This window comes from Rhipicephalus microplus, chromosome 5 (genome assembly GCF_043290135.1).
Source record: "Rhipicephalus microplus isolate Deutch F79 chromosome 5, USDA_Rmic, whole genome shotgun sequence".
In the NCBI taxonomy this organism is placed as follows: Eukaryota; Metazoa; Arthropoda; class Arachnida; order Ixodida; family Ixodidae; genus Rhipicephalus; species Rhipicephalus microplus.
In genome coordinates this window covers 58,298,880-58,324,592 of record NC_134704.1, presented here as the reverse complement: position 1 = coordinate 58,324,592, position 25,713 = coordinate 58,298,880, and the positions used below count along the sequence as shown (strand labels likewise).

The 25,713-nt window shown below is 46.9% G+C and overlaps 1 protein-coding gene across 2 annotated transcripts in view; it reads right to left on the bottom strand.

Moving 5' to 3' along the window:
* The window catches only part of LOC119173852 (uncharacterized), a 96,974-nt gene that overhangs the window by 26,179 nt on the left and 45,082 nt on the right, over positions 1-25,713 (bottom strand). Inside the window, exon 1 of one of the 2 annotated variants that reach the window (XM_075895532.1) lies at positions 2,343-3,065. The exons of the other annotated variant lie outside the window; for it this stretch is intronic. Within the exon in view, the coding sequence (XP_075751647.1) occupies positions 2,343-2,363 (21 nt within the window). The 5' untranslated portion in view covers positions 2,364-3,065. Of the gene's footprint in view, positions 1-2,342; positions 3,066-25,713 lie in introns of those variants that run through there. 2 annotated transcript variants of the gene reach the window in all.

The following is a 25,713-nucleotide window of genomic DNA, read 5'->3' as shown; positions in this document are numbered from 1 at the left end:
TACGTACGCACGCATGAGATGCGTGCGTACGTACGCATCTCATGCGTGCGTACGTAGCGGCTGCGTACGTAATGCGATACGTGCGCGTTGCGGTCTGCGCATGCGCACTACGCAGAACGTGGCGTCCTTACGTACGCAACACCACCACGTACGCAGCGTACGCAGTACTAAAACTCTCTAATGTTGGAATAGAGAGATAGCTATATAGAGGGAGAAAAAGAAGAAAGTGTAGTCTGATTGCGCAGCTCTGGAAGCGGTTACATTAGCGCCACTTATATTAAAAGCCTGCTTGTGATTAGTTAAAAACAAACAAAGGACACAGCTTCGTTTAGCAAAGAGGAAACCGAGCGGGGCAATTGCCTGCAAATTATGCAAGGCGAGATCCGCCGGCTACCTACAACATCCTTAACCTTAACCTTATATACACGTACGCTGTTTAGGTCCAAGAAATTGCATTCGCGCATGACGAAGTCTCGATATCGTCACTAACATACCCTAAAGAGTGAAAAATCGGCTTACCGGAGTGGCCGTTGGCAGATGAAGGATTGTTCTCGTTTTGACCGCATTCATAATTATTAGTTATGCAGAATTTTAAGGGATGGCTCAAAATTTAAGGGTGTTAATTAAGGAAATTAAAGAATTTAAGGATGATTTAAAATGGTTTAAAACCAGCGCAGCTTTTGCGAAAAAGTATGGAGTAATAGAATGGGCCCCTAGAGTAATAGATGTACTGCCCGTAATTGCAGAGAATTACGCGGAATGAGATTACTAAATGCGACACCATTTGTTGGACAAGAGCTGCTTCTTTATATTTATGACAGGGTTCGCGTGACAGGAAAACTATTCAAAAACTGAGATCGGGCTAGTTAGTATTCATCTGCAGCTTCTGAAAGCGCGAACAAAAAAGAAAGGACACATGAGCCACGGAAGAACTTCCACGAGACGTGAACTAATTTCAACAAGCGCAGCAGACCAGTAACACGTTTTATGTGGGTGTAGATTGATAGCACACGTTGTTGGGCTAGCTGGTTCATTGCATCGGGAAAAATATATCCAGCCAACAAGAATGACGAACATAAGAAACGTCTCCTGTCTCCTTCTTCGTTTCTTGTGTTCGTTATTTTATTGGTTGGATATATTTTTTCCTGATGCATTGGGCGTAGAGCCCTACGCAAAAAGAAAGAGTAGAAGAAAAAGATACAGAAACGCATGCTATCACCAGGTAGTGTCTACACAAGTAAGCGGGTGTCAGAATATTGTATTTATTTTTTATGCACTTTCAGAAGCTAAAAAAGTTTCTGTCGTACGCTAAAACATTGCATCGATATAATCATGCTTGCAGGCATGTATGTTATATGCGAATGCGTCAGGGCTTCTTTGTGTGTTTGTATAACTGAGGGACTTATATGTGTTTTTTTTTGTAACAACGGAATAAGGAAACGAAGTTCGTAAATGTGAAGTGAAAAAAAAAAGGAAAGAGAGACACTGTAAAGCGTTTTGATGATGGCACACCTATTACTCATTTTTTATCCCCTCTCGCTTCCCAACCCATATTACACCGCCTTTGAGGGTGAATGGAAGAGCGAATACACGCATTATACAGCGTTCATGGCAGAAACAAGCGAACGCAAAAAGGACCGTTGGTTATTATGACGCATGACGTCCGGGGACTGTTCGGGGCAGCTATACTCCAGGGGCTATCAAATTGCGCAGGTTATTTGCGACGGAGTTCTCGAGCGCAAGGCGTTCGTGAATATAACAATTGTAGTACTTTATATGACCTTACACAATAAAAATACCCCAAAGACTCGTTAAAAAAACGCTTTACCTTCAGCTTTTCTGCGTGGAATATTGTGGCGTCCTCGGCATTTATAATTATTTTCCAGCTGTTAAGTCCCCATAAAAAATTCTCACTCCCAATTTTTTCAAAGCTCTCATTATTCTATCTCAGAGATGACAGCGGAATATAGTTTTCAGCTTTTCTATTACAATGAATGTATCTCTATTCACAGTGGTAGCCATGCGCCTAAAGCGTTGAGCTGCTGACCGTGATGTCACGGATTAGTTTCCATGTCACTGTTGGCAAATTCACACTCCGATGCTACAACCTCGATGATATGATTCAAGTTTCAAGACCTTGTAGAGGCATCTGAGGCGACTAAAACAATCTGAAGTATTACCCCAGCCGACTCTTTCACGGTCCATGGGCAGGCTTGTGAGGTCCAAAATCAAGCAATATGCGAATAACTACAATCACTCTGACTTCTACGAACGAGTTATCTACACTCAGAGAGTCATCCAGGTTAGCATGCAGAAATATTCACAAATACAGGTAGACTCACCTGAATGTTCGACCAATCCATACCGATGCCCGCAGTGCAGTACGCGCACACACGGGTTTCTGCTCTCACACGCACCGACGCTTCGAAGGAGCGCGCGAACGAGCCGGAGATGCAATCAGGCGAGAGGAAATGAGCCGCAGATTCACCGGTCCGTCTCAGCTGGAGGAGTGCGCAAGAGGAGGCTCCACGATGCCAGCGAATACAATGAAATTCTCTTCTCGTCCAGATGAACGGCACAGTTTCGTGCGGTGATCAACGCCGAGTCGGTTTTTTCCGCTTCGTCCAACGCCCGGCGAACAAAAGGCACGGATCACGCCCCCGCGAAGGTGAACGGGGAGGACGTATATACCGGCTGACAGAGAAGACGAAGGTCTACGGCTGTGTTACTTCCTTTTTGTTTTCACCGGGTATCTTACAGATGGGGCGCGAACTTGGTTGCGAAGACGCGATGATGAGCGTTTCAATTCACCCGTCGCGGCGCAAATGAGCAATAACACTATGCCCGAAGATACACAGCACGCTTCATTTGCAATGATCGGCCGGTTCCACGAGCGCACGCTAGCCGGGAGACGATTATTCTCACGTTGGGTCTCTTGACGAAGGATCCGCGATCGAGGCCTCTCTTTATGGACTCCCGGCGCAACCTATGGATTTCGGTCTAGGGGCCCCAGTAAGACCGGTATGGCACGTCATAAGCGACGAAAAGGCCGACGCTCCTTGCTTCGATGCCGCGGACTGATCTTTCTGGCTGGCCGGAACACGCCGAGGAAGACGGGAAGTGAAAGAGCGAAAGGAGGAGAAAGGGTAAACACAGAAACGGAGACACGCGAAATACAAAACGGTGCTCCGTGAGGGCCGAGAAAGACGAGAGAGGGATGGCCGGCTTTCACTGAACAGGTCACCTTTTTGTCGGTGGACCGTGCAGGGCCTCACTTCTTTCCGTTTCGTCATATCCCGCTCCGATTGTTGTTTTTGATTTCACCTTCCCGTCTGAGTTAGTAATGGACTTTTTTTGACTCTGTTTATGCTATTTTGCATAGTTTCGTGATGTTCGTCGTGTAGCACTGCCTGGTTGCGTCGTCGGTGGTCGTCGTCTACGTTGTGTTCTCGAAGGAATTGAAAAGAAAAAAAAGAGATCAACAGAGTGCCGAAGTTATGTCATTGCCTTGTTTTTTTTTTCTTTGGGTCATTGCGATGCAAGGAGAGAAAGTGTATTGTGGTCTGCTACAGCGAAATAAAGAAAAGAAAAGCGTGTAAATACAACACAAGTAGGTGATCTACATTTCGTAAGGCCCTAGACAGACAACAAAAGGTGGATGTGACAGCAAGTGTTGAAAAACACGCCCTTTACTGATAGATAATTAATATTCGACATGCGAGAGCCTGAACATCAACCCTGACTGTAGCTTGAACGTGAAACAAAGATCCCTCTCCTCCATTCTCATTTTGTTCAGCTCCCCCCCCCCCCCCTGCCCCTTCATGTTACTAGACTATAAGCCTCACTCCTCTTGTCTCCTATATAGCTGTCAAATTAGGTCTCTCTAATTTCTTCAGTTCGATACATTGTGAAATTTTCGCTTACTGTCCGTCACGTTCGACGATATACGCGTAAACTCCATGGTTGCAAGAGATGAATGACGGGCAATTAAACTTTTCTTCTCAAAGTACGCACATAAGCCTTTGAAAAGTAGTCATATTGCGCTTTTTCACGCCTGTTTAGTAAACGTGGATGAAAAGTAGATCACCTGTTTTTAAAAAAAAATAAAAAAAATTGGATATTGATCGTCGCCTTAGCTGCCATGCGTAGCACGTTTCCTGGTCTGGGTATCGTACCAACCACTGCCTATTTTCTTCTCACCTTCTCGCGATTGTTCATGAGTTTGCTGTCGCAAGTCATGAACTCCCTGCTTCTTGAAACCTTGCTTTGTATACACACATCTCTAAGTCATATTGCTAAAGCGCAGCTTAGTTTGAGCATGAAGAAAAGAAGCAAAAGCGAAGAAGGGAAAGTCAGGCAATACTATGAACGCTCTAGACTTCCAGCTTTTGTTCATTCATGCTGAAACTGTGCCGCGCGGCTTATATACGACACTGTAATTCACCAACTTGTCTAATCAGGAGTACTTGTCAGGTTTCTGGATCACAATGCGAAAAATCCGCGCATCTTCACGAAGTGCATGATGACGAGTAGACGAAGCTAGGCCTTCAGGTCCGCATACTGCCTACGTCGAAGTCGCTGGCAAGAGGATGGACAGATGGACGGACAGATGGACGGACAGATGGACGGACAGGTGGACGGACAGATGGATGAACGGACAGATGCACGGACGCACGAACGGACGGACAGATGAACGGCGTAGGCGATCATGTATTGTGCGGTCGCACACTTGATTTATGTACACACATAGCGTTTTTTTTTTTTACGCAGATGTTTTCATTTTTTGTTGTGCAGGTGTCAAGTTTTGGTTTCGGTTTGGTGTAGCGTGACGGACGCCGAACAAGGCTAGGCTCCGAGCAGCTTCGCCCTTATTAAACTGTACCGAATGGCTTATCGAGAGCTTCGTACGCAAGATGGCTCATAGGCCACCGGCTTGTGCATTGTTGAGACGCTCGTGCTTCGCCTTTTAAGAATTTAACATGTTTTTTAGCGAAACATGAAACGAGGAAACTGGCTTGGTGATTGGTTCCATACATCGCCAAGTTAGGTCTGCCCGTGAAACCTACAGCATCGTCCTCCTCTTCCTTCTGTCAAGAGCGGTCGATTTTACCAGACCATTTTGTTTAGCCGTCAAAACGGTATACGACCCACCGCAGGCGCACGTCCGAAAGCGTGAGCAGCCGTCTTCCTCGCGTTTGACGTGAATAGACGACAGCAAGCGCTAGACACGCGAACTCGACGCGCTGCTGCCGCGGCGTGGCTGAGCGGACGGTTGACGTCTCGGGCGATCGACTCGGCTGTCACCTCGATTCGGCACCGTACAGAGCGCGATCAGGGGGGTGTCGCATGCCCGCTGTTCTCTTTTCTTTACTCTATGCACTTGCCGGCACCTCGCGGAGTGAGCGAAACGGATAGAAGAAAAGCGTATATATATACCAAAGTATGCACTCGGTAGGCAGAGGCACCTCTAGCGCCCCGCAGATGCCTTAGCGCGCACAGCGGGACGCCTGCAGCCGAAACGTCGGGCTCTTAACGACATTCGTGCCGTTCCGTGCGGCGTGACGTGAACTCACGCCGCGCAGAAAGGGAAAAGGGCAAAAGTCTGGCTTTGAAAGCGAAAACGTAAAGAAAAAAAAGAGAAAAAAAGCAATAAAGGCAGCTTCGAACTAAAAGAGAGAGAGATATAAAGATGCAAAGAAAGGCAGGGAGGTTAACCAGACGCACATCCGGTTTGCTACCCTGCAGTGGGGAAGGGATTAAGGGGAGAAAAGAGGTTGCAGAGAACCTAGGGTGTGAATTAAGTGCGGAGCTGGGTGGCTTTCTCTACGTTTCTCTTTCTCTTCTCTATTCTTAACACTTTTTGTATTTGTTTATTACCTTTATTTTATTTTTCATGCTCACGAGCTTGGCTCATGCTTGCCTGAGTCGAAGCTGCGGATTCGCAAATTTTAGTGCTCGGCCGGCGTGCGCCTGTTTTCCGAAGATGATGTCTACCGGTCGCCAGATGACGCTTCACCTCCGCTTCTCTCTTGATCTTTTCATTGATCAGAAGGGATACATCCCTTCTGATTAACGAAAAGATTAGAAGAAAGGGAGCTCGATGGCTGACAGAAGTACATAAAAAAGATATAAAGGCAGCTGCGAAATTTTGGAACCATTTAAACTACCTAAGAAATGAGACGAGCCTAGAGCAGAGGTTTATAACTACAGCTCAAGGTGCTAGGCTAGAAGGGGACGAAGCAATTGAATATATAAGAACAAGGGTGACAAAAAAAGTTCAACAAAGAAGTCCTTTATGCCCCACGATAAACAAGGATACATCAAGTGGCGCAATGGCTCCATTTTCACAACTAGAGTGGGAAAGGACTGAGAAAAGGGTTCCGTGTAGTACATCAACAGGCCCAGATGACATTCCAATTATGCTGATAAAGACATTATGTCCGAAGTCTAAGCAGGCTTAGAGAGAGGCAGTGAACAAAATAATAATCGATGGAGAAGTTTCCGATGGATGGAAACTTTGCAGGATGAGCACGATCTATAAAGGAAAGGGGGACAAAGCTGACATAAACAACTACCGTCCTATAAAAGTGACATCAGTGGTCTACAGGCTGGCGATGCAGATTATAAAGCAAAGACTGCAGGCATGGATAGAGGATGAGGGGGTGCTGGGGGAACTGCAGAATGGGTTTCGGAAACACAGGAGGTTGGAAGACAATCTGTTCTCACTGACGCAGTGCATCGAAATAGCAGAAAAGGAACACAGGCCCCTGTGGCCAGCACTTTTGGATATCAAGGGAGCGTATGATAGCATGGTTCAAGAGGAATTGTGGGGAATACTGGACACACTAGGCGTGGAAGATGTAGTCACTAATCTTTTAAAGGATATCTATAAAGGTAAAAAGGTAATTATAAAGTGGGAAAAACAGGTATCCAAGCCTGCAGAGGTGAAACGGGGGCTTAGGCAGGGGTGTCCCCTGTCACCCTTATTATTCATGAGGTACCTACAAGGATTAGAGGCCAAATTAGAGTGAAGTGGACTGGGCTGATTGATTTGTGGGGTTTAACGTCCCAAAACCACCATATGATTATGAGAGACGCCGTAGTGGAGGGCTCCGGAAATTTTGACCACCTGGGGTTCTTTAACGTGCACCCAAATCTGAGCACACGGGCCTCGACATTTCCGCCTCCATCGGAAATGCAGCCGCCGCAGCCGGGATTTGAACCAAGTGGACTGGGCTTCAACCTCTCTTTCGTCAAACAAGGAAAACTCATTGAACAGGCACTATACCAGCATTGATGTACGCAGATGATATAGTGCTAATGGCCGACAACAAGGAAGATTTGCAGAGATTGGTGGACATTGGTGGACATTTGCGGTAATGAGGGAGATAGGTTGGATTTAAGATTCAGTATGGAAAAATCAGCAGTCATGATATTTATAGACAATGAAGGTAGTGAGCTTAGAATACAGGAGGTCACGCTAGAGATAACAGATAAATACAAATATCTGGGCGTATGGATAAGCAATGGGGCCGAGTACCTAAGGGAACACGAAACATACGTGACGACTAAAGGTAACAGGAATGCATCGGTAATGAAAAACAGGGCACTGTAGAATTATAATAGGTATGATGTTGTGAGAGGAATATGGAAATGGGTCATGGTTCCTGGTCCGACGTTCGGCAATGCAGTCTTGTGCATGAGATCAGAAGTTCAAGCAAGATTAGAAATCAAGCAACGTGGAATAGGTAGGCTTACCTTAAGATTTCACGAGAATCAGGGAGTACAAGGTGATATGGGATGGACATCATTTGAGGGCAGGGAAGCTAGCAGCAAGGTAAAATTTGAGAAGCGATTGAGAGAAATGGGGGAGGAGCGTTGGGCTAGGAAGGTATTCAGCTACTTGTACATGAAGAATGTCGATACAAAATGGAGGAAGCGAACTAGAGAGAGTGAGAGAATTTATTTGCAGAAAGGTAAAGAGGTCGGCCTGAGCTATAGTTTGCTCTGGCCTGCTACTCTACACTGGGGAAGGGTGACTGGGGAGTGAAAGAGTGATGAATGACCATGGTAAGGTAGAGAGATGATATGTTCTTATTAGGCTGGGTAACTCTACAGATGTTCATCTAGTCCAGTGGCTTCTAAGAAAGCGATGACGGCTCGTATAACCACATGTGTGCTGCTGGCGTCAGGCCAAGGACTTAACACAACCTCATCGGTTAATGGTCGACTAATATATCGGCCAATCGAAGATATAAGTTGCTGACGTTCGCTTGCATATGTTGGACAGTCGCAAAATATATGTTAGAGCGTTTCTGGCAACCGACAGTGACCGCAATCGGGACCTGTGTCATTACAGCCAATCAAGTGGGTGTAACGTCTCGTGTATGCCACACCGAGGCGAATGCGGTGGATAATGCATGAGATGCTTCGCTTTAGCTTGTGAGGCATACGGAACTTCATTTCCGGGTTCCATTTGTGCAGCCGCATGTGCTGATGTTCTGGTTTCTGCCAGTGCTCTAAGATGGAGTTGCGCATTACGCGTCGAAGTAGGATGTTAGTATCTTGTCGAGAAAATGCGATGCACACTTTCGGGGCACCATTTAAAGCCCTCTTAGCTTCAGCGTCCGCCTCTTCATTGCCCATTATGCCACAATGAGCAGGTATCCATTGAAATGTTACATGATGTCCATTTTTTGTAGCAATGCCAAGAAGCTCTGCAATTTCAATCGATAAAGTATGATATGGACCTTGTCTCATGAAGCCATCGATGGTTTGAAGAGCAGCTTTGGCATCGCACAGTATCGTTCATTTACGAGCGGGTTCTGTCGACATGAAACGTATTGCCTCCCGAATAGCAACAAGTTCCGCGGCTGTTGATGTGGTCTTGTGATCTATCTTGAAACGTCGAGCTATCTTCATCTGTGGGATGACAAAGGCTGCGGCGGAGGTACGCGACGTGGTAGATCCATCAGTATATACGTGCGCCACACCGTCGTACATAGTATAAATGTGCAGCAGTGTAAGTTGCTTTAGGCCGATCGATGATACAAGGGACTTCTTCATAATTCCAGGAATCTGAAGTATGACAAGTGGTCTAGGCATTTGATTGATATGTGGGGTTTAACGTCCCAAAACCACCATATGATTATGAGAGACGCCGTAGTGGAGGGCTCCGGAAATTTAGACCACCTAGGGTTCTTTAACGTGCACCCAAGTCTGAGCACATGGGCCTACAACATTTCCGCCTCCATCGGAAATGCAACCGCCGCAGCCGGGATTCGAACCCGCGACCTGCGGGTCAGCAGCCGAGTACCTTAGCCACTAGACCACCGCGGCGGGGCAAGTGCATGATGATGATATATGTTGTTTAATGGCGCAAGGGCCATTGATGGCCAAAGAGCGCCAGGAGATGATATGGGATGAGAGCAATGGTTATGATAAATGGCTGTAAAAGGGCCTAAAGTTCTGCGCTCTAAAGATGCGTAAGACATATATTTATTAAAATCATGAAAGTGAAGTGAAGCATGCCTGGTGAGAATGGGTCTTTAATTGTCATGACATCATAAAATAGGAGCGTTATAATTAGCACCGATTTCTCGCCAGCGCCCTTGGTCCCAAGGGCCGGGAGACAGGTGCTCTTTTGGATCTAGCATCCGCAGCAGCAGCCTCCTTTCGGAGGCCGTGCTACCAATCACTTGAGTAAATAACCTGGAAAGTATTTACTTCCTTTAAGAATGCATTCAATGCATTATACTTAAAAAGAGGTTCGCGACCAAAAAACATAGCTGGGTGAAGGGGTATGTGTTCCTTGTACGCTAGTGTAAAATGTTTTTTCCTGTAAGCCTCTAGCTCAGAGCATTCAAGGAGTATGTGAAGTACGGTAAGTGGACGGCCACATCTGTGACAGCTGGGTGGGTCACCACCAGACAAAAGGTGTGTGTGCGTGCTGTGTGTGTGTCCTATTCTAAGCCGACAGAGACTGACCTCTGTGCGGCGTGTTTTCGACATGGGTGGCCAGTTACCGAGGTATGGTTTAATCAAGTGTAACTTGTTATGAGTTTGTTGATCCCATAACTTCTGCCAGTAAGCCCTGAGCTTTTTTCGTATGTTTGGTTTTAGGTCCATTATAGGGACAGCAACTGAAGAGTTGGCGGAGCTTCCGTTAATTGACGTGGCGAGCTGGTCGGCCAACACATTTCCTTCGATCTCGCGGTGTCCTGGCACCCAGCACACGACGATATGTTGCTTGGAAGTATAGGCCGCGCAGAGTACCGAATAGAGGGATATAATTATAGGATTTCTGTGTTTTTTAAGATTTTTCAACGCTTTTACGACACTCAGGGAGTCTGTGTATATAACTACCCTTGGCGTATTCAATTTTTTGATGTGTTTAACGGCTACGAATAACGCGTAAGCCTCGGCTGTAAAAATGCTTGTGCTGGTGGACAGAACGCCGGCATCCGAGAAGGATGGGCCGACCGCCGCATAGGACACGCCAGTATGGGACTTGGATGCATCAGTATAATATTCTGGACAGTCATATTTATGTTGCAGCTCTAAGAAATACATCCGAATGTGTATGGGGGAGGCATGCTTTGTGACAGCTACGAAAGATGTGTCACAGTCTATAACCTGCCACTGCCATGGCGGGAGCCGCAGAGTGGGGGGGCTGAGGTGGTATTCAAGCAGTGGGACATCTGTTTCTTCAGCTAGGTCTCTGACACGCAGCGAGAAAGGGCGTGCCATTGCAGGTCGATTGTAAAAAAGTTGAGAGCTGGACAGGTCGTTGATGGTGGAATATGCAGGTTGCTCACTGTTCGCATTTACTTTAAGGAAATGCATGAAGGAAGAATAAGTTCTCTGCAGATGGAGTGACCACTCGTCCGATTCTACATAAAGGCTTTCAACTGGGCTTGTTCTAAAGGCGCCTGTGGACAGGCGGATGCCTTGATGATGAACAGGGTCCAACATTTTCAGAGCGCTTGGCGTGGCAGAGTGATAGACTATTGCCCCATACTCAAGACGTGAGCGTATAAGGCTTCTATACAGATTCATGAGGCACTTTCTGTCGCTGCCTCACGTTGTTCGTGACAGCACCTTCAGGATATTCATTGTTTTCAAGCATTTATTTTAAGATGTTTTATGTGCGGTACAAAGGTTAACTTCGCATCTAAAATTATACCTAGGAACTTATGTTCTGTGTTTACAGGTAGACGCTCACCCTTAACGACCAGTTCAGGCTCAGGGTGCAAGCCTCTTTTTCGAGAAAAAAGGACACAGGTGCTTTTCTGTGGGTTCAGTTTGAACCCGTTTTCATCAGCCCATTTGGATATCTTGTTAAGGGCGAGCTGAACCTGTCGCTCACAGATCCCAAGAGAACACGATTGAAAACCTATCTGCACATCGTCGACATATGTTGAATAAAAAATATTACGTGGAATGTACAGACGGAGAGAATTCATTTTTATTATAAAGAGCGTACAGCTGAGCACCCCACCCTGTGGCACTCCGGTTTCCTGTACAAATGTTCGGGACAGAACATTGCTCACTCTAACGCGGAAGGTACGATCAGACAGATAGCTTTCAATGACACTGAACATATTACCATGTATACCTAAGTGTGAGAGGTCTCTCAATATTCCAAACCTCCACGTGGTATCGTAGGCCTTCTCCATGTCGAGGAACACAGATAAGAAAAACTGATTATGAACAAAAGCCTCACGTATGTGTGCCTCGATGCGTATAAGATGGTTGGTGGTAGATCGGCCCTCTCTAAACCCGCACTGGTATGGGTCGAGCAATTTTTTTGTTTCTAAGTAGTGGAGTAAGCGGCAATTAATCATTTTTTCAAATAGTTTGCAGAGGCAGCTTGTTACCGCTATGGGTCTATAACTTGATACAGTAGAGGGATCCTTTCCCTGCTTCAAAATTGGAATTATAACAGCCTCCTTCCAGGAGGAGGGGATCACACCTGAAAACCATATGCGATTATAAAGACAGAGAAGGGTTTCTTTAGTTTCGGAGGATAGTTCCTTCAGCATCGCGTACATTACATTGTCAGAACCTGGGGTAGATGTATTACAGCAGCTGAGTGCTGTTCGCAGTTCTAAGCAGAATGGTTGATTGTATGCCTCATTTCTTGTGGATTTTCTTTCTAACTTTTGTTTTTCTATTCGTGCCTTGTAATTCTGAAAGGATTCGGAGTAGTGTGAGGAGCTCGATATGTGTTCGAAATGTGTGCCAAGAAAGTTGGCTTGATCCTCCAAGCTTTCCCCGAGGCTATTTACTAGTGGAAGGCCATACGTTTGTTGGCCCTTAATTTTCTTGACCTTATTCCACACTTTTCCCTCATCTGTGTACGAGTTGATACTCGATATAAAGTTTGTCCAGCTCTCTCGTCTAGCTTGTCGAAGCGTTCTCCTTGCCTGCGATTTGACCCACTTGAAATTTTCCAGGTTTTCTGCTGTAGGGGAATCGCGAAGCAACGCCCAAGCTTTGTTCTGAGTGGTCCGTGCTTTCCTGCATGCGTCGTTCCACCATGGGGCTCGCCGTTTAGAAGACATGCCGCTCGTTTTGGCAATACATTTAGATGCGGCATCAAGTATAAAAGCTGTAAAATACGTGACAGCTTCATCTATGGTCAGGGCAGACAGCTCAGTCCATGTCATGTGTGTAAGAGTTCTATACCCTTCCCAATCAGCTGAGTCAATCTTCCATCGAGGAACCTGCGGGGGTAGTTGTTCTTTGTTCGGCGCACTCAGGATGATTGGGAAGTGGTCACTACCATAAGGGTTTTTAAGAACTTTCCACTTAAAAACAGGTAAAAGGGACGGTGATGAAATGCTAAGATCTATGGAGGAGTACGTGTTGTTTGCAAAACTAAAATAAGTAGGCTCCTTTATATTTAAAAGACATAAACTAGAAGAGAAAAGGAGCTGCTCAATGAGACGTCATCGCGCATCACAGTGAGCATCGCCCCACAGGACATTGTGTTCATTAAAATCACCTAGAACCAGAAACGGCTCTGGGAGTTCATCTAATAATGATTCTAGATCACGTCTGTGTAGCTGTTGATGCGGTGGTATGTACACAGAACATATGGTAATGAGTTTGTTAAAAAGTACAGCTCGAATGGCCACTGCCTCAAGGGCTGTTTGGAGCTTCAAATGCTGGCATGCTATACTACGATCAGCTATAATGGCTACACCACCAGATGGTACGACAGCATCCTCCCGGTCTTTTCGGAAAATAATATATTGCCGTAGGAAGTCCTTGTGCTTAGGAGTTAAGTGCGTTTCTTGCACACATAGCGCTTTCGCGTTAAACTTACTCAGAAGTTCTTGGACGTCATCTAAATTTCTAAGTATTCCTCTTACGTTCCACTGTATGATTTTGTCCATAGTGGAAAAAAAGGGAAAAAGTGCTGTGTGCAGAAAAGACGGAGATTAGCTCATTTTACAGGGCCTTTGTCAGGCCCTGTTATCGGCGTTCTGTCTTTTTTTGGGGCGGTCGAGAGAAGCTCGCCGCTCCTTCGGCGCTCCCTGCGCCGTTTGGCATGAACTGGTGTCCATAGCCTCTTGCGAGGCACTGGACGCCCGCTCTACAGAGCGATCTGTGCGTCGCTTAGACTTCTCCTCGATCGACGAAGTCTTTGTCCCCACCGAGCTGGGGGTCGGTAAAGCCCCCTTGGCCTCGTGATTGCCCTGGCTGCCGTTATAGCTTGTCGAGGTCGCTGGTGTGGACTGGCTGAATGTGGGCAGGGCAGCGCTAGCTGCTCCCGCCGTAGGGGCTTGTGGCATTGGCCTCGGCACGCTAGGCGAGGTCCGGGCAAATGCCAAGGGCCTTTGTGGTGCCGCCCCTCGTTGCACCACTTCGGCAAAAGGTGTTTTTAGTGCCAATGTTAGTGAGACCCGTTGTCTTGCTTCCTTGAATGTGATATTTTCCTTTACTTTTATAGTTATTATTTCTTTTTCTTTTTTCCAGGCTGGGCACGCTCTGGAGTATGCGGGGTGACTACCTTCGCAGTTAGCACAGAGGACCTCATCATGACTACATTCATCAGCACTGTGGCCGGTTGTGCCACACTTAGCACAGATCAGCTGCCCTCGGCAGCTCTGGGATGCATGACCAAATCGCTGGCATTTGAAGCAACGCCTCGGGTTCGGAATGAAGGGTCGGACATGGAGTTTTATATAGCCAGTTTCGAGAGTCTCAGGTAAAGTGGTTGAGTTGAAGGTGAGTATTAAGTGCTTTGTTGCTATTTCGTTGTTGTTGCGTCTGATTATGATGCGCTGGACATGTATTACACCTTGGTCCTTCCATCCATCAAGAAGCTCTTCTTCACTCAGTGTCATCAAATCTTCATCCGATACCACGCCCTTCACTGTATTCATTGTACGGTGTGCACTCACAGAGACGGGGATGTTACCAAAGGCTACGAGGTGCGAGAGTTTATTGTACTGTTCCTTGTCTTTTAATTCGAGAAGCAGATCTCCACTTGCCATCTTCGTGGCCTTATAACCGGTTCCAATGGTTTCTCTCAAGCACTTGGCCACAAGGAATGGTGAGATTGCTCTAGCTTTTGTAGATGATTGTTCGCAGTGGAGGACATGGTATTTTGGGAAAGTTTCTCTGCTTTTCGACCAAAGTAGTGAAGTTGCATCGGTGCGTACCCTTTTCGAGGCACGATCAGTTAGAGAGGGGGTCGAGGATCCCATGGGAAAATGTGTATTTTTCGGTAACGGCGCCTACCACCCACCACGGAGTCCAACAAGGGGACGTGGCAGAGCATGTGGGCATGCCTGCGCAACGCCAGCAGTACGCAGTTACTATAACCCAATATGGTTTACCCTAGTTTGGATAGCCACACAAGGTTAACCCTTGCCGCCAGGAAAAATTGGAAGTAAAATGAAGTGAGGAGAAGACAGGAAAGATGTAAAGTGAGAACAAAAGACGAAGATATAGGGAGAGAGAGATAGGAAAAGGCGACTGCCGATTTCCCCTGGGTGGGTCAGCCCAGAGGTGCCGTCTACGTGAAGCCGGGGCCAAAGGGGTGTGTTGCCTCTGCCGGGGCGCCTTAAAGGTCCAATCACCCAGCGTCGGCTCAACCTCCAGGATCCCCTTTTCCCCGGACACGGCAAAGCCACGCACGGCTAGGCGTGGGAGGGAGCCGAAACTCCCCCGTTAGCTCGGGTCCGTGGTGTCGCTACACACCAAACGCCTACTTGCGCAGGCGCCCCTGAGGGGAGGGGGCAAGTGCATGGTCTAGGCAGGAGCCACGGAGGTGTCTCAGGAACACGGGGGGGGGGAGAGAGAATCTTGGCGGTATGATGTTCTCGAGCCGCGATATAGCTCTTGAATAACTGCAGCCACAGTGGCTGGCAGGGAGCACTGATAGGGGATGTTGCCTGTGTCGAGTCAACAGGCAAGGTGGACTCGAAGAGGCTCGCAGAGTGCATATACTTTGATTGGACAAGCCCGAGCTTCGGCGAGAGTTCCCTTGGTTGATGTGCATTGAGGTAAGCCCAAACATTTGCGCAACACTCGAGCTTGGATGCTTTCTAGTGTGCTCGCACAACTGGGCTTCATGCTTGAAAGCACGGGCATGCTGTGTCGTAAGTACCCTACGAATAAAGATTGGTACAGTTGCAGGAGAGCTGCCTTCGAAGGGCCCCATCTTGCTCTGGCCATGACCCGAAGAACGTGGACAAAACTCTTGAGCTTTGACTTCAAGGCTGTGACGTGTTTTGACCACGAGGAATTCCGGTCGAGGATAACACCCAGGAATTTGTGTTGCGCAACAGCACGAATTTGTGTTCTATTCACAGTTAGTGGGTATCTTGTCATTTGTTTTCGTGTAAATGCAAGCACTCCGCATTTTTCAGTTGACAGTGCGAGACCCTGACGACGTAGGTACCTTGCTGTGATGGTCACTGCACGTTGCAGTCTAGCACGCAGTTGGGGGCGCGTAGCTCCAGAAGCCCAGATGCAGATGTAGTCCGCAGATGTGCTCACCTTCACCGTGTCAGGAAGTTCAGTAGCAAGTCCAATCAAGGTGATGTTAAAAAGTGTCGGACTGAGAACACTCCCTTGGAAAACACCACGGTGAATGTTACAATGGTCTGTATTTCCATCGCTTGTTGACATATACACGGCACGGTAGCTAAGATAGCTCACGATCCATGCATACAGTCGTCCGCCGATTTCTAGATCCTCAAGCGCATCAAGGATGGCATAATGTCAGACATTGTCGTAGGCGCCTTTAATGTCAAGAAAAACAGCAGCCACTAATCTGCCTCGACATCTTTCCTGTTCAACATTGGTGACCAAGTTGATGACCCCGTAAATAGCTGATCGGCCTCTCCTAAAACTATTCATGAACGCAGGAAAGCGACTATTGCTCTCTAAGAGCCACTCTAATCTCAACAATACCATCCTTTCCATGAATTTGCCAACGCAGCTGCTTAAGGCGATCGGTCGGTAAGATGAAAGCTCATTAGAGCACTTCCCCGGTTTAAGCAGTGCGATTATGCGGCTGCACTTCCACTTATCTGGAACATTTCCTGACTCCCAGGAGATGTTGTAGTAAGATAACAGGATCTGTCGTGCTTCTGTATCAAGATGGTGAAGTGCAGCGTACGTAATTCCGTCCGGCCCGGGTGCCGATGAGCGTCGGGAAAGTGAAATTGCAGCGTCCAGTTCCTGCGTTGTAAAAGGCACTTCGAGGCGTTCGTCAAAACACGGGGGCACAGTGGTGGTAAGAGTTTGGGTCACAGTGTGAGTGGTGGAAGCGACAAGGCTACAGTAGTTTTTGGCTACCTGTAATTCACTCCTACCCTGATGTAGAGCCACCGCACGGAATGGCCACATTTGTTGTGGAGAAGATTGTAGACTTCGTACTATCCGCCAGATTTTAGAGAGAGGCTGTCTTGGGTCCAAAGAACCGCAGAACGACCTCCATCGATGCCTGTCCAACTTGTCGACATGCCGAAGAACGTGTTGTTGAGCTTGACGACAGGCTGAGATGTCTGACAGTGATCTTGTTCTTCTGTATCGCCGTTCTGCGGGGCGACGGATAGCACGAAAGGCCTCGTGTTGTAAGTCGATAGCTGATAGTTGCAGCGGAATGGTAACTTGTCTTGTTGTGTCACGCAGGAACGAAGAAATGATGTCTTCTATTTCGGATGGTGTAGTAGTGCGTTGACAGCTGGTTTTCACAGATGACTTGAAGAGACGCCAGCCTGTCTGTTGAACGCTGCGTGTGGCTGAACGGCGGTACCACCTAAACTGAACATAAGTTGGCAAGTGATCACTGCCGTGAGTCTCTATATCCATGGACCAAGTTGCAGAAGACAGGAGACTCCTGAATACAAATGTAATGTCGAGGCAGCTGCTGTAAGAAGTACCCCGAATGAAAGTGGGCGATCCGTCGTTCAGCATCCTTAGTCCAAAATTACACACGAAGTCGCACAAATCTCTGCCACGGCCGTTAATTACAGTGCTACCCCAGAGAGGATGATGAGCGTTGAAATCTCCAATGACAATGTGGGGGCTCTGAGCAGCCGGAAGCACAGACCTAAGGTGGGAGCAGTCCATCTTCGCACTTGGATGGATGTATCCTTCAATAACTGACAATGTGCGCCTCTTATACTTTATAGTCAAGCAAACGTAGCCATTCGTTGTATGCGACGGAATGTCATGTCGTACGTACGGCATATCGTGGCGTACACAAACTAGCACCTTGCTTGCACGGTGATCACTGCGAGACCAAAGCTGGACGTACCCAGATAAACGGAACGTAGAATCCATGTTTGGTTCGCAGATGACAATAACTGGGAACTGGTATTTCAATACCCGCTGTCTGAAATCAGAGAGACGGCCACGAAAACACAAGCATTCCACTGCATAACAAGCGTCTGCCGCATGCGATCTTCCAACATCGAGGCCATGTTCGCTTACTGAAGAACAACAAGAAGTGGCTCCAGCACCTCAAGTAACTGGACAGCAGCTTTAGCCGCCGGAGTGTTTAGACCACTAAGGATCTTGCGAACCAGAAAATTGACTGGTAACTACTTGGAAAAGAGCAGGGGGCCAAACCAAAAAGAATTATCAGTTAAGAAGAAGGTGAAGGAAGCTGAGACCGATATGTGGGAAATTGGCATGATTAAGTAGTCCGCACTAGAGATCTATCTACCTTTCAAACAGGAAATTGCCAAGGAAAGCATCTATGATAGTACTCGGGGTAGTTCTCTACTGTTTGAGGCCAGGACAGGAGTATTGCGAACCAAGACATATCGGGCCAAATGCGAAGGGGTAGACACGGTATGCAGTGCGTGTGGAGAGGAACAATAAACTGCCGAACACTTGATAATGTTCTGTAAAGGGCTTCACCCTATTGTTCAGCATGATGGCGCAGTTTTTCCAAGCTCTGGGGTTTAGGGACAGGGAGGGCAAAATAGACGTTAAGCGGGTAGAATTTACTAGAAGGAGGTTATCTGATTGGTGGCTAAAGTCAAGGCACGAGTGAAAATTAAACCCTTCACTGCAAAGTACGAATCCCCAACCTCACTATTTAAAGGAAAAAAAATAAATCTAGTTTTTGGTTCATTAGGTATTAAAGCTTAGTGGCACTAGCCACCGCCCTATCTAAAGGGTACAGCCATATCCATCCATCCATCCATCCATCCATCCATCCATCCATCCATCCATCCATCCATCCGTCCATCCGTCCATCCGTCCGTCCGTCCGTGCGTCCGTCCATCCATCCATCCATCCATCCATCCATCCATCCATCCATCCATCCATCCATCCATCCATCCATCCATCCATCCATCCATCCATCCGTCCGTCCGTCCGTCCGCCCAGCCACCCATCCATCCATCCATCCTGCGTCCGTCCGTCTGTCCGTCCGTCCGTCCGTCCGTCCATCCATCCGTCCGTCCGTCCGTCCGTCCGTCCATCCGTCCATCCATCCATCCATCCATCCATCCATCCATCCATCCATCCATCCATCCATCCATCCATCCATCCATCCATCCATCCATCCATCCATCCATTCATCCATTTTTAGTATTGCGAACCAAGACTTATCGGGCCAAATACGAAGGTACACACGGTATGCAGTGCGTGTGAAGAGGAGGAGGAAACTGCCAAGCACCTGATAATGTTCTGTAAAGGGCTTCACCCTATGGTTCAGGATGATGATGCAGAGTTTTTCAAAGCACTGGGGTTTAGGGACAGCGAGGGCCAAGTAGAATTTAAGCGGGTGGAAATAACTAGAAGGAGGTTATCTGATTGGTGGCTGAAATCAAGGCACGAGTGAAAATTGAATCCTTCTCTGCAAAGTACCAGTCCTCAACTGCACTATTTGAAGAAAAAAAGATAATTATAGTTGTTGCTTCACCAAGTATTACGGCTAGGTGGCGTGAGCCGCCACCAGATCCTAAGGGTACAGCCATATGAATCCATCCATCCATTCATCTGTCTCTCTATCTGTTCTATCTGCTTTGTTGTGGAGAGGTTGAGGTGCATATTACCTAAGCTACTTTATATCGATAAGTTCTGCAGCTAAAAATAATAGTCCTTTCTCTCTTTCGTAGATCTGCACCTAACTCCCAGCGATGGCATTTCGCTATCGCTTCCCGCAAAGTCACTTTAGCTTCGGTGGCTCGCACAAACAATGTGGTCCTTCGGCGACGGTGGCGTTTAGAACGTGCAGGCAGCTCGGCGTCCATGGTGGAAAAGGAAACGATATGCAACACAGTGGCACCAAGTTATGACCTGTTTTAGTATTGGCTTAACATGTAGCGCCTCATGCAGAGACTTGTCGGTTCCACATGGAGGGATAGTATACAGGCCTTTCCTTACCGGGACGGGAGAGTTGGCGTTGCATTAGTCACCCACCTAATAATCCACCGGAGGAAGAGAGAGCCTTTCTTAAAAGACACGTCAGGTTATCATCCTGAGCGCTGGTATATGTGCAATATTTTTATGTAGATTATGTTGATGTTAGCTGATATATCGGCGTTATGAATGTTTTTTGCCGGAATAAAGAATTGAGTTGCTTTTCAACCGTCATCCTGTATCCTCATTTTTCTCTTGCGATGACAGCCCGGGCCCCAGAAAATGGCACCACGTTAAAAAATGAAAACATCTCAATAATTCAGGTCACTTCTTACCATGCTGACTGAAAGTGACGTGTCTAAAAAAAAAGCATATCCACGAAGTGAATGATGACGAGGGGACAAAGCTCTGGGAATCAATAACCCCCATATATTGCACACTGCATCATACAAAGACGTGACAACACGTGTGTACAGCACATACAAAGTTGCTTATTATTCACAATGCGGATGTGGTGTTGAGATGTCCATATGCATATTCATATGTATATCCTATGGACATCTCATATGTCTATCCGCATGAGTACATATGGATATCCATATGAATATTCATGTGAATATGCATATTCATCGCAACCATATGTCTCATATGGAAATCCACATGGATATGGATGCACATATGAACATCCTAAAGGATATTCATGTCCCTAATGCCATGTCCCCTGACCCCGACGGACAGGGGACATGGCTCAACCGTAAGGAGCTTCACTTCTAAAAAAGTGTTAAATGATTTAGAGTACATCGTACTCAACTATGACAGAGCAGTGCCATATCCTTGGCCATCCTATAAACTATCCTCTTCTATTAAGGACGGTATGTTTAGAAAAAGGGGTGTTACAATTTAGAGTACTAAATGTGCTTAGAAAAAGTGGTTAACGATTCAGAGTACTAGTATTGGAGAGCTGAAATCCGTTTTTGGAGCCTCACAGTCATACTATGCACGATGTGGGTCACGTAATTAACGCTGCAAATCATGAGTTATTTGGACAAGAACGATTACTAGGTACGTGTTCAGAATAAATGTCTAACGATACAGAGTACATAGTACCCTACTATGGAAGAGCACAAAGCCATCCCGACACGTAGACGAATGAAGACAGGGAAACCTCAAACGGCACTAGTCAACGCAACCACGGGGCTTGGAAAAAAGAGCGTAATGATTTAGAGTTCCAGATACTCTACTATGGGAGAGCTGAAGCCGTTCCAGCATATATCATGTTTAGGAAAAATTTATTTACAGCATGTACAGAACACAAAGGCTTCATACCATTCCAGTAACGGGGCACACACACTTCGGCACATCTATATTTCACGACTAATATCACTACGTTACAGTGAAGAAAATCATAGAAATCATAGAAGAAAATCATAGAAATCATAAAAATTCCTTGCGTGAACTGCTTCACAGTGAAGCCATTCCCTTCGGTAAAGAGTCAGCACTATTATTATCCGGACCTACGTATTCGTCCAACTGCTAGACCCACGACGCGCTGAAGTTAATTTAACCTTCCAGCACTACTGAAAACCTTGAGCAGAAGCGACAGCGTGTTTTCTCCGCTGCGATAGCCCTTTATCGTATTATCTTTCATATGAGCAGCCATCACTTGCAGAAGGACATTGAAGCGGGGAATAGCTTGTCTTTTTTATCGTCAGATCATTTAGCGCAGCTTGCGCTGGAGGCGCCATGCGATAGACAGCGGACCTGACGAGCAGCTAGTGCCACGAAGTTTCGTAAATTTTCTCTCATTTTCGTCCTCTGTTCCTATCTTTCAGTTTTCTGTGTATGTGTTTTTGTCTCTTTCTATTTTTTTCTCTTTCCTTTCTCTCTCTTTCTTTGTATCTATCAGTTCCTCTTTATTTAAATAGCTCTGTTTCCTTGATCCTCACTCTTTCTCTTATGCATTGTCTTTCTGCCTTTCGTTCGGTATATTTCTCTTTCCACGCTACATTTTACTCTCTCCACTCCTTCTTTCTCTCCTTCCCCTCACTTTCCTTCCCACCCCTTGCTGTAGACAGAGAGAGAGAGTGAGAGTGAAAGAAATATTTTAATGAAGAGCTCGTTATGTTTGTCCGGCTTTTCGCCTGGCGTGCTACTCCAGATGCTTGGTGATGATTATGATGTATACACTTATAAATACTTAACGCATACAGCCACAAAGTTTCATTCGGGCTTATGTCCCGCAAGAAAGCGAACAGCTTTTTAGTGGCGCGTAACGCATTAGAGCGTGACCCCAGGATATGTCGCAACTTCAAGTCAGAGTCCCATTAGAGATTTAAGGCGGCCTTCACAGTCTCTTTGGTGCCTATAGCCTGCTCTCACAAGGAACGTGATTGGAGTCTTCTGGAACTATAGAAGACCATGCCACTGTTTACTAGCGTGCCTAAATGACCAACTAGTAAATACCACTGCCTTCGAACTGGGAACTTCGAATCCCGCCTCGCCAATAATTTTCTTGCCAAGGGTTCTTCCGTTTCTTTCTGTTTCTGTTTCTACTCGTTGTCTCACACATCCCAGTTATTACATTCCGTGCCGGAGAAATGCACGCACCGACACCGTAATAATACCTAACCCGGTCATACTGCGTGCTAGGTACTTGTCATATAATTCAAGCATGGACAGTAGCATATAAACAACCTGAGGTAGCAAAGGCGGGACGCAACGGCGTCCTTATAGCCTCACTGGGTATGGCTCCTTTATTGTATAGGATATAGAGTAACTGTAAGCGTCCCCAGCCGCGTGCTCCTCCACTCTAAGCGAGTGTGATTTTCGCCTGTAAAACCTGAGGGCGCCTTGCGGGCAAGAGACAATATTTTATGTGCTTATTTGTTAGCACATATATTAGTGCATATTTGTTTTACAAGAAGAAGGGAATGCAAATGCTGGTGTTATTTATGTTAAGTGAATCCTGCCAATGGATGTCGCTAGCAACGGGCTTTGTTTTGTTTGTTCTAATTAATCAAGACAGCTCCGTGGCATTTCTTTGACCAAGAACGACGGACTGAGTGACACCACATTACGACACCAGCCGGCTTATGCATGGGCAACGTTAGCTCGTCAAGCGTTATTGCACCGTCACACCGTTCACAAGGACACCTTCCCGCAGCCGCTGAGTTTTACTTCGCATTTGTAAGAGTTTTCTTTGATCACTGCGTGAATGCCCTGTTGTGTGACGACGGAACAGTGCACGCTCTGGCACGCTGTCCTGTAAGCAGGGTGAAGGAAGGACAGGTATCATGGCGTGGCCAGTTGATGTCAGCGGGATAGAACTGTGTCGCGCGCCCAGTAGGGCCTTCCAAACTCCGAAGAACGCCGACGTTGGAAGGAAAGCTCAGATGGAGTGGTCCTCTCGAAGATGACAGCTGCGCCGCCGCCCGTCGACTGGGATACGCGGTCGTGCCGTGGATGATGTGCGGACATCTTCAGTGACAAACCAGCTCTGACGGCCGCTAGTGCTTCGCTTCCTGCGCATAGTTTAAGCGTAGTTCGTTCTTCTGTCTGTGTGATGTCTGCCGTCCCTTTCAAAGTGATGATACCACCGCCAGGTATACCTAAAATTGAGAACAAATGTTCATAACAGACACGGTGAAAAGTTTTGCTAAGTTATAGCGACAAGGACCAACCACGTATGCTGTGTAATCTCGGCAGCTTTGTACATTACACTCATCTTATGAAGTTATGTGGCTGTTGACCACCATTTGAGCTTTAGATCATACAATTGGTACTATAATATGCAACATGGTCAATTTCTAGTTCTAATACTCACGTAAGAGTTTTCGCTAAAAAACATAGCTTTTTCTGATGGGAGTAGGGCTTTTCTCGGACGGAGCTTATGTACAGCTGATTTCCATTTAAGAAATTGTTTTGAAGATGTTCATAGAGGTGCAACGTTCATAAAGATTCAATGAGAAAGCGATTACGTCCATGTCAAGACGAAGAAATCACAGGTACAGGAGCAAGCATGCTTATTACGCGCTTTTTTGCACCTGGTCGCTTGGAGCATCATAAGGTCTACACTCTAATAAAGATCGAGTAAAAAGGGCACAACAATAATAATTATCCGGCTTGCTGGCGCTTTATTCACTGAAAACTCGGCGTTGGCCATTTTTCCATCAAAAAAGCTATGTTACGCTGACGACGCACATGCCGTTCGTGATCTGAAAGGGCCGGAGGCGCGGCGATAGAGCAAGGAAAGGAATGCAGGATAGATACCAATTATTGTTGTGGGACAGGAAGACGCCCTTTTTAGTCGATCTTTTCTTTGAATGTATGTATAGGGACAGCATGCTATAAACGTTACTTCTCCCATATCTGTGCTGTTATTAAACAACAGCAAACAAGAACCTGGCCCTTGCACCACCGTAATAAGAAGCTTTAACAAACTCGTCCAATTTTAACGAACAAGACACGCACCTTACACCGAAGGACCAGCAGTTACAGCACACGAATTGCAGTTGTGAATCAAACGGACGTACGCGGTAATCTGCTCTCGACGCAAGCTTGCACACGCATGCATATTTTCCGTAAGAAATCTGGGTGCCACCATCTTGGGCTGCTATACCATACGCCGATGTTGTCTTGTTTTTGTATATCGCGACCTGAATTAACAAGGCCATGAAACATCACATGCACCAACGCAACCGTTTTCATTCGTATGCATGTTCCAGAACACCGTTAGTTTAGTTGTTAAATATGCAAAGCACAAAGGTTAACAACCCGATACGGGGGCACTCAAACCAATCCGTAAAGTAGTCGATATAGCAAACAAGGCAAATTCTTTTATACTAACGTCAATACGAGACCTTGTCGGAAGCGTACGCGGAACCTCCTTTGATAACACGCACAGTACGCCATACACACTTCTTAGCGAAGCGCGTGAATCGTGCAGCGCGCGTCACCCACGTGTGCCACTGACGCGGAAGTGGACGCCGCGAAAGCGGATGTACCGCGGCAAAGCGCTGACTTCCAGGTTGACGCTGCAGTTCGCGGGATTGGCGATCACGGCTTTCTAATATCGCGACGCACGCTCACTTTGTATGGACGCTTGTTTGAAGAAAGACAAGCTCGAAGGCACGACAGCAGCCCCACATGCGGGACACACACGCGTGGGCCGATGATGGCGATACACTCCCTGTGCACACCCCTACGCGTGAATGGTGCAGCGCGCTAATTGTTCTCACTTCAATTGCGTGTACCACCTTTTTAAGACGCTATTATAGAGGTCTATGCTGGCGTGTACTCGAGGTTGTTCCGTCGGGGGTGATTGAGCGTATGGCGCATGGCAGGTTGATGTGCACCGTTTGTTGTCGAATACGCTTTGCGTTGCTCTCCGGATGTCACTACACTGGCAGGTCAAAAAGCTATCCGGTCAAATCAAGACTCTTGGGCCATGTTCTGTGGGATGATGGCACAAAACAACAATAAAAAATTGGCAGATCCCACGTACAGTGGGAATCGATGAAACGCGAAGCACGAATAAGAAAGGTTGATTGATTGATTGATATGTAGGGTTTAACGTCGCAAAACCACCATATGATTATGAGAGACGCCGTAGTGGAGGGCTCCGGAAATTTCGACCACCTGGGGTTCTTTAACGTGCACCCAAATGTGAGCACACGGGCCTACAACATTTCCGCCTCCATCGGAAATGCAGCCGCCGCAGCCGGGATTTGAACCCGCGACCTGCGGGTCAGCAGCCGAGTACCTTAGCCACTAGACCACCACGGCGGGGCGAATAAGAAAGGTTGATATGTCACTTTAAAATCAGCACAACGTTACGAGGTGGAGCTAAAAGATTCCGTGCATCACTTT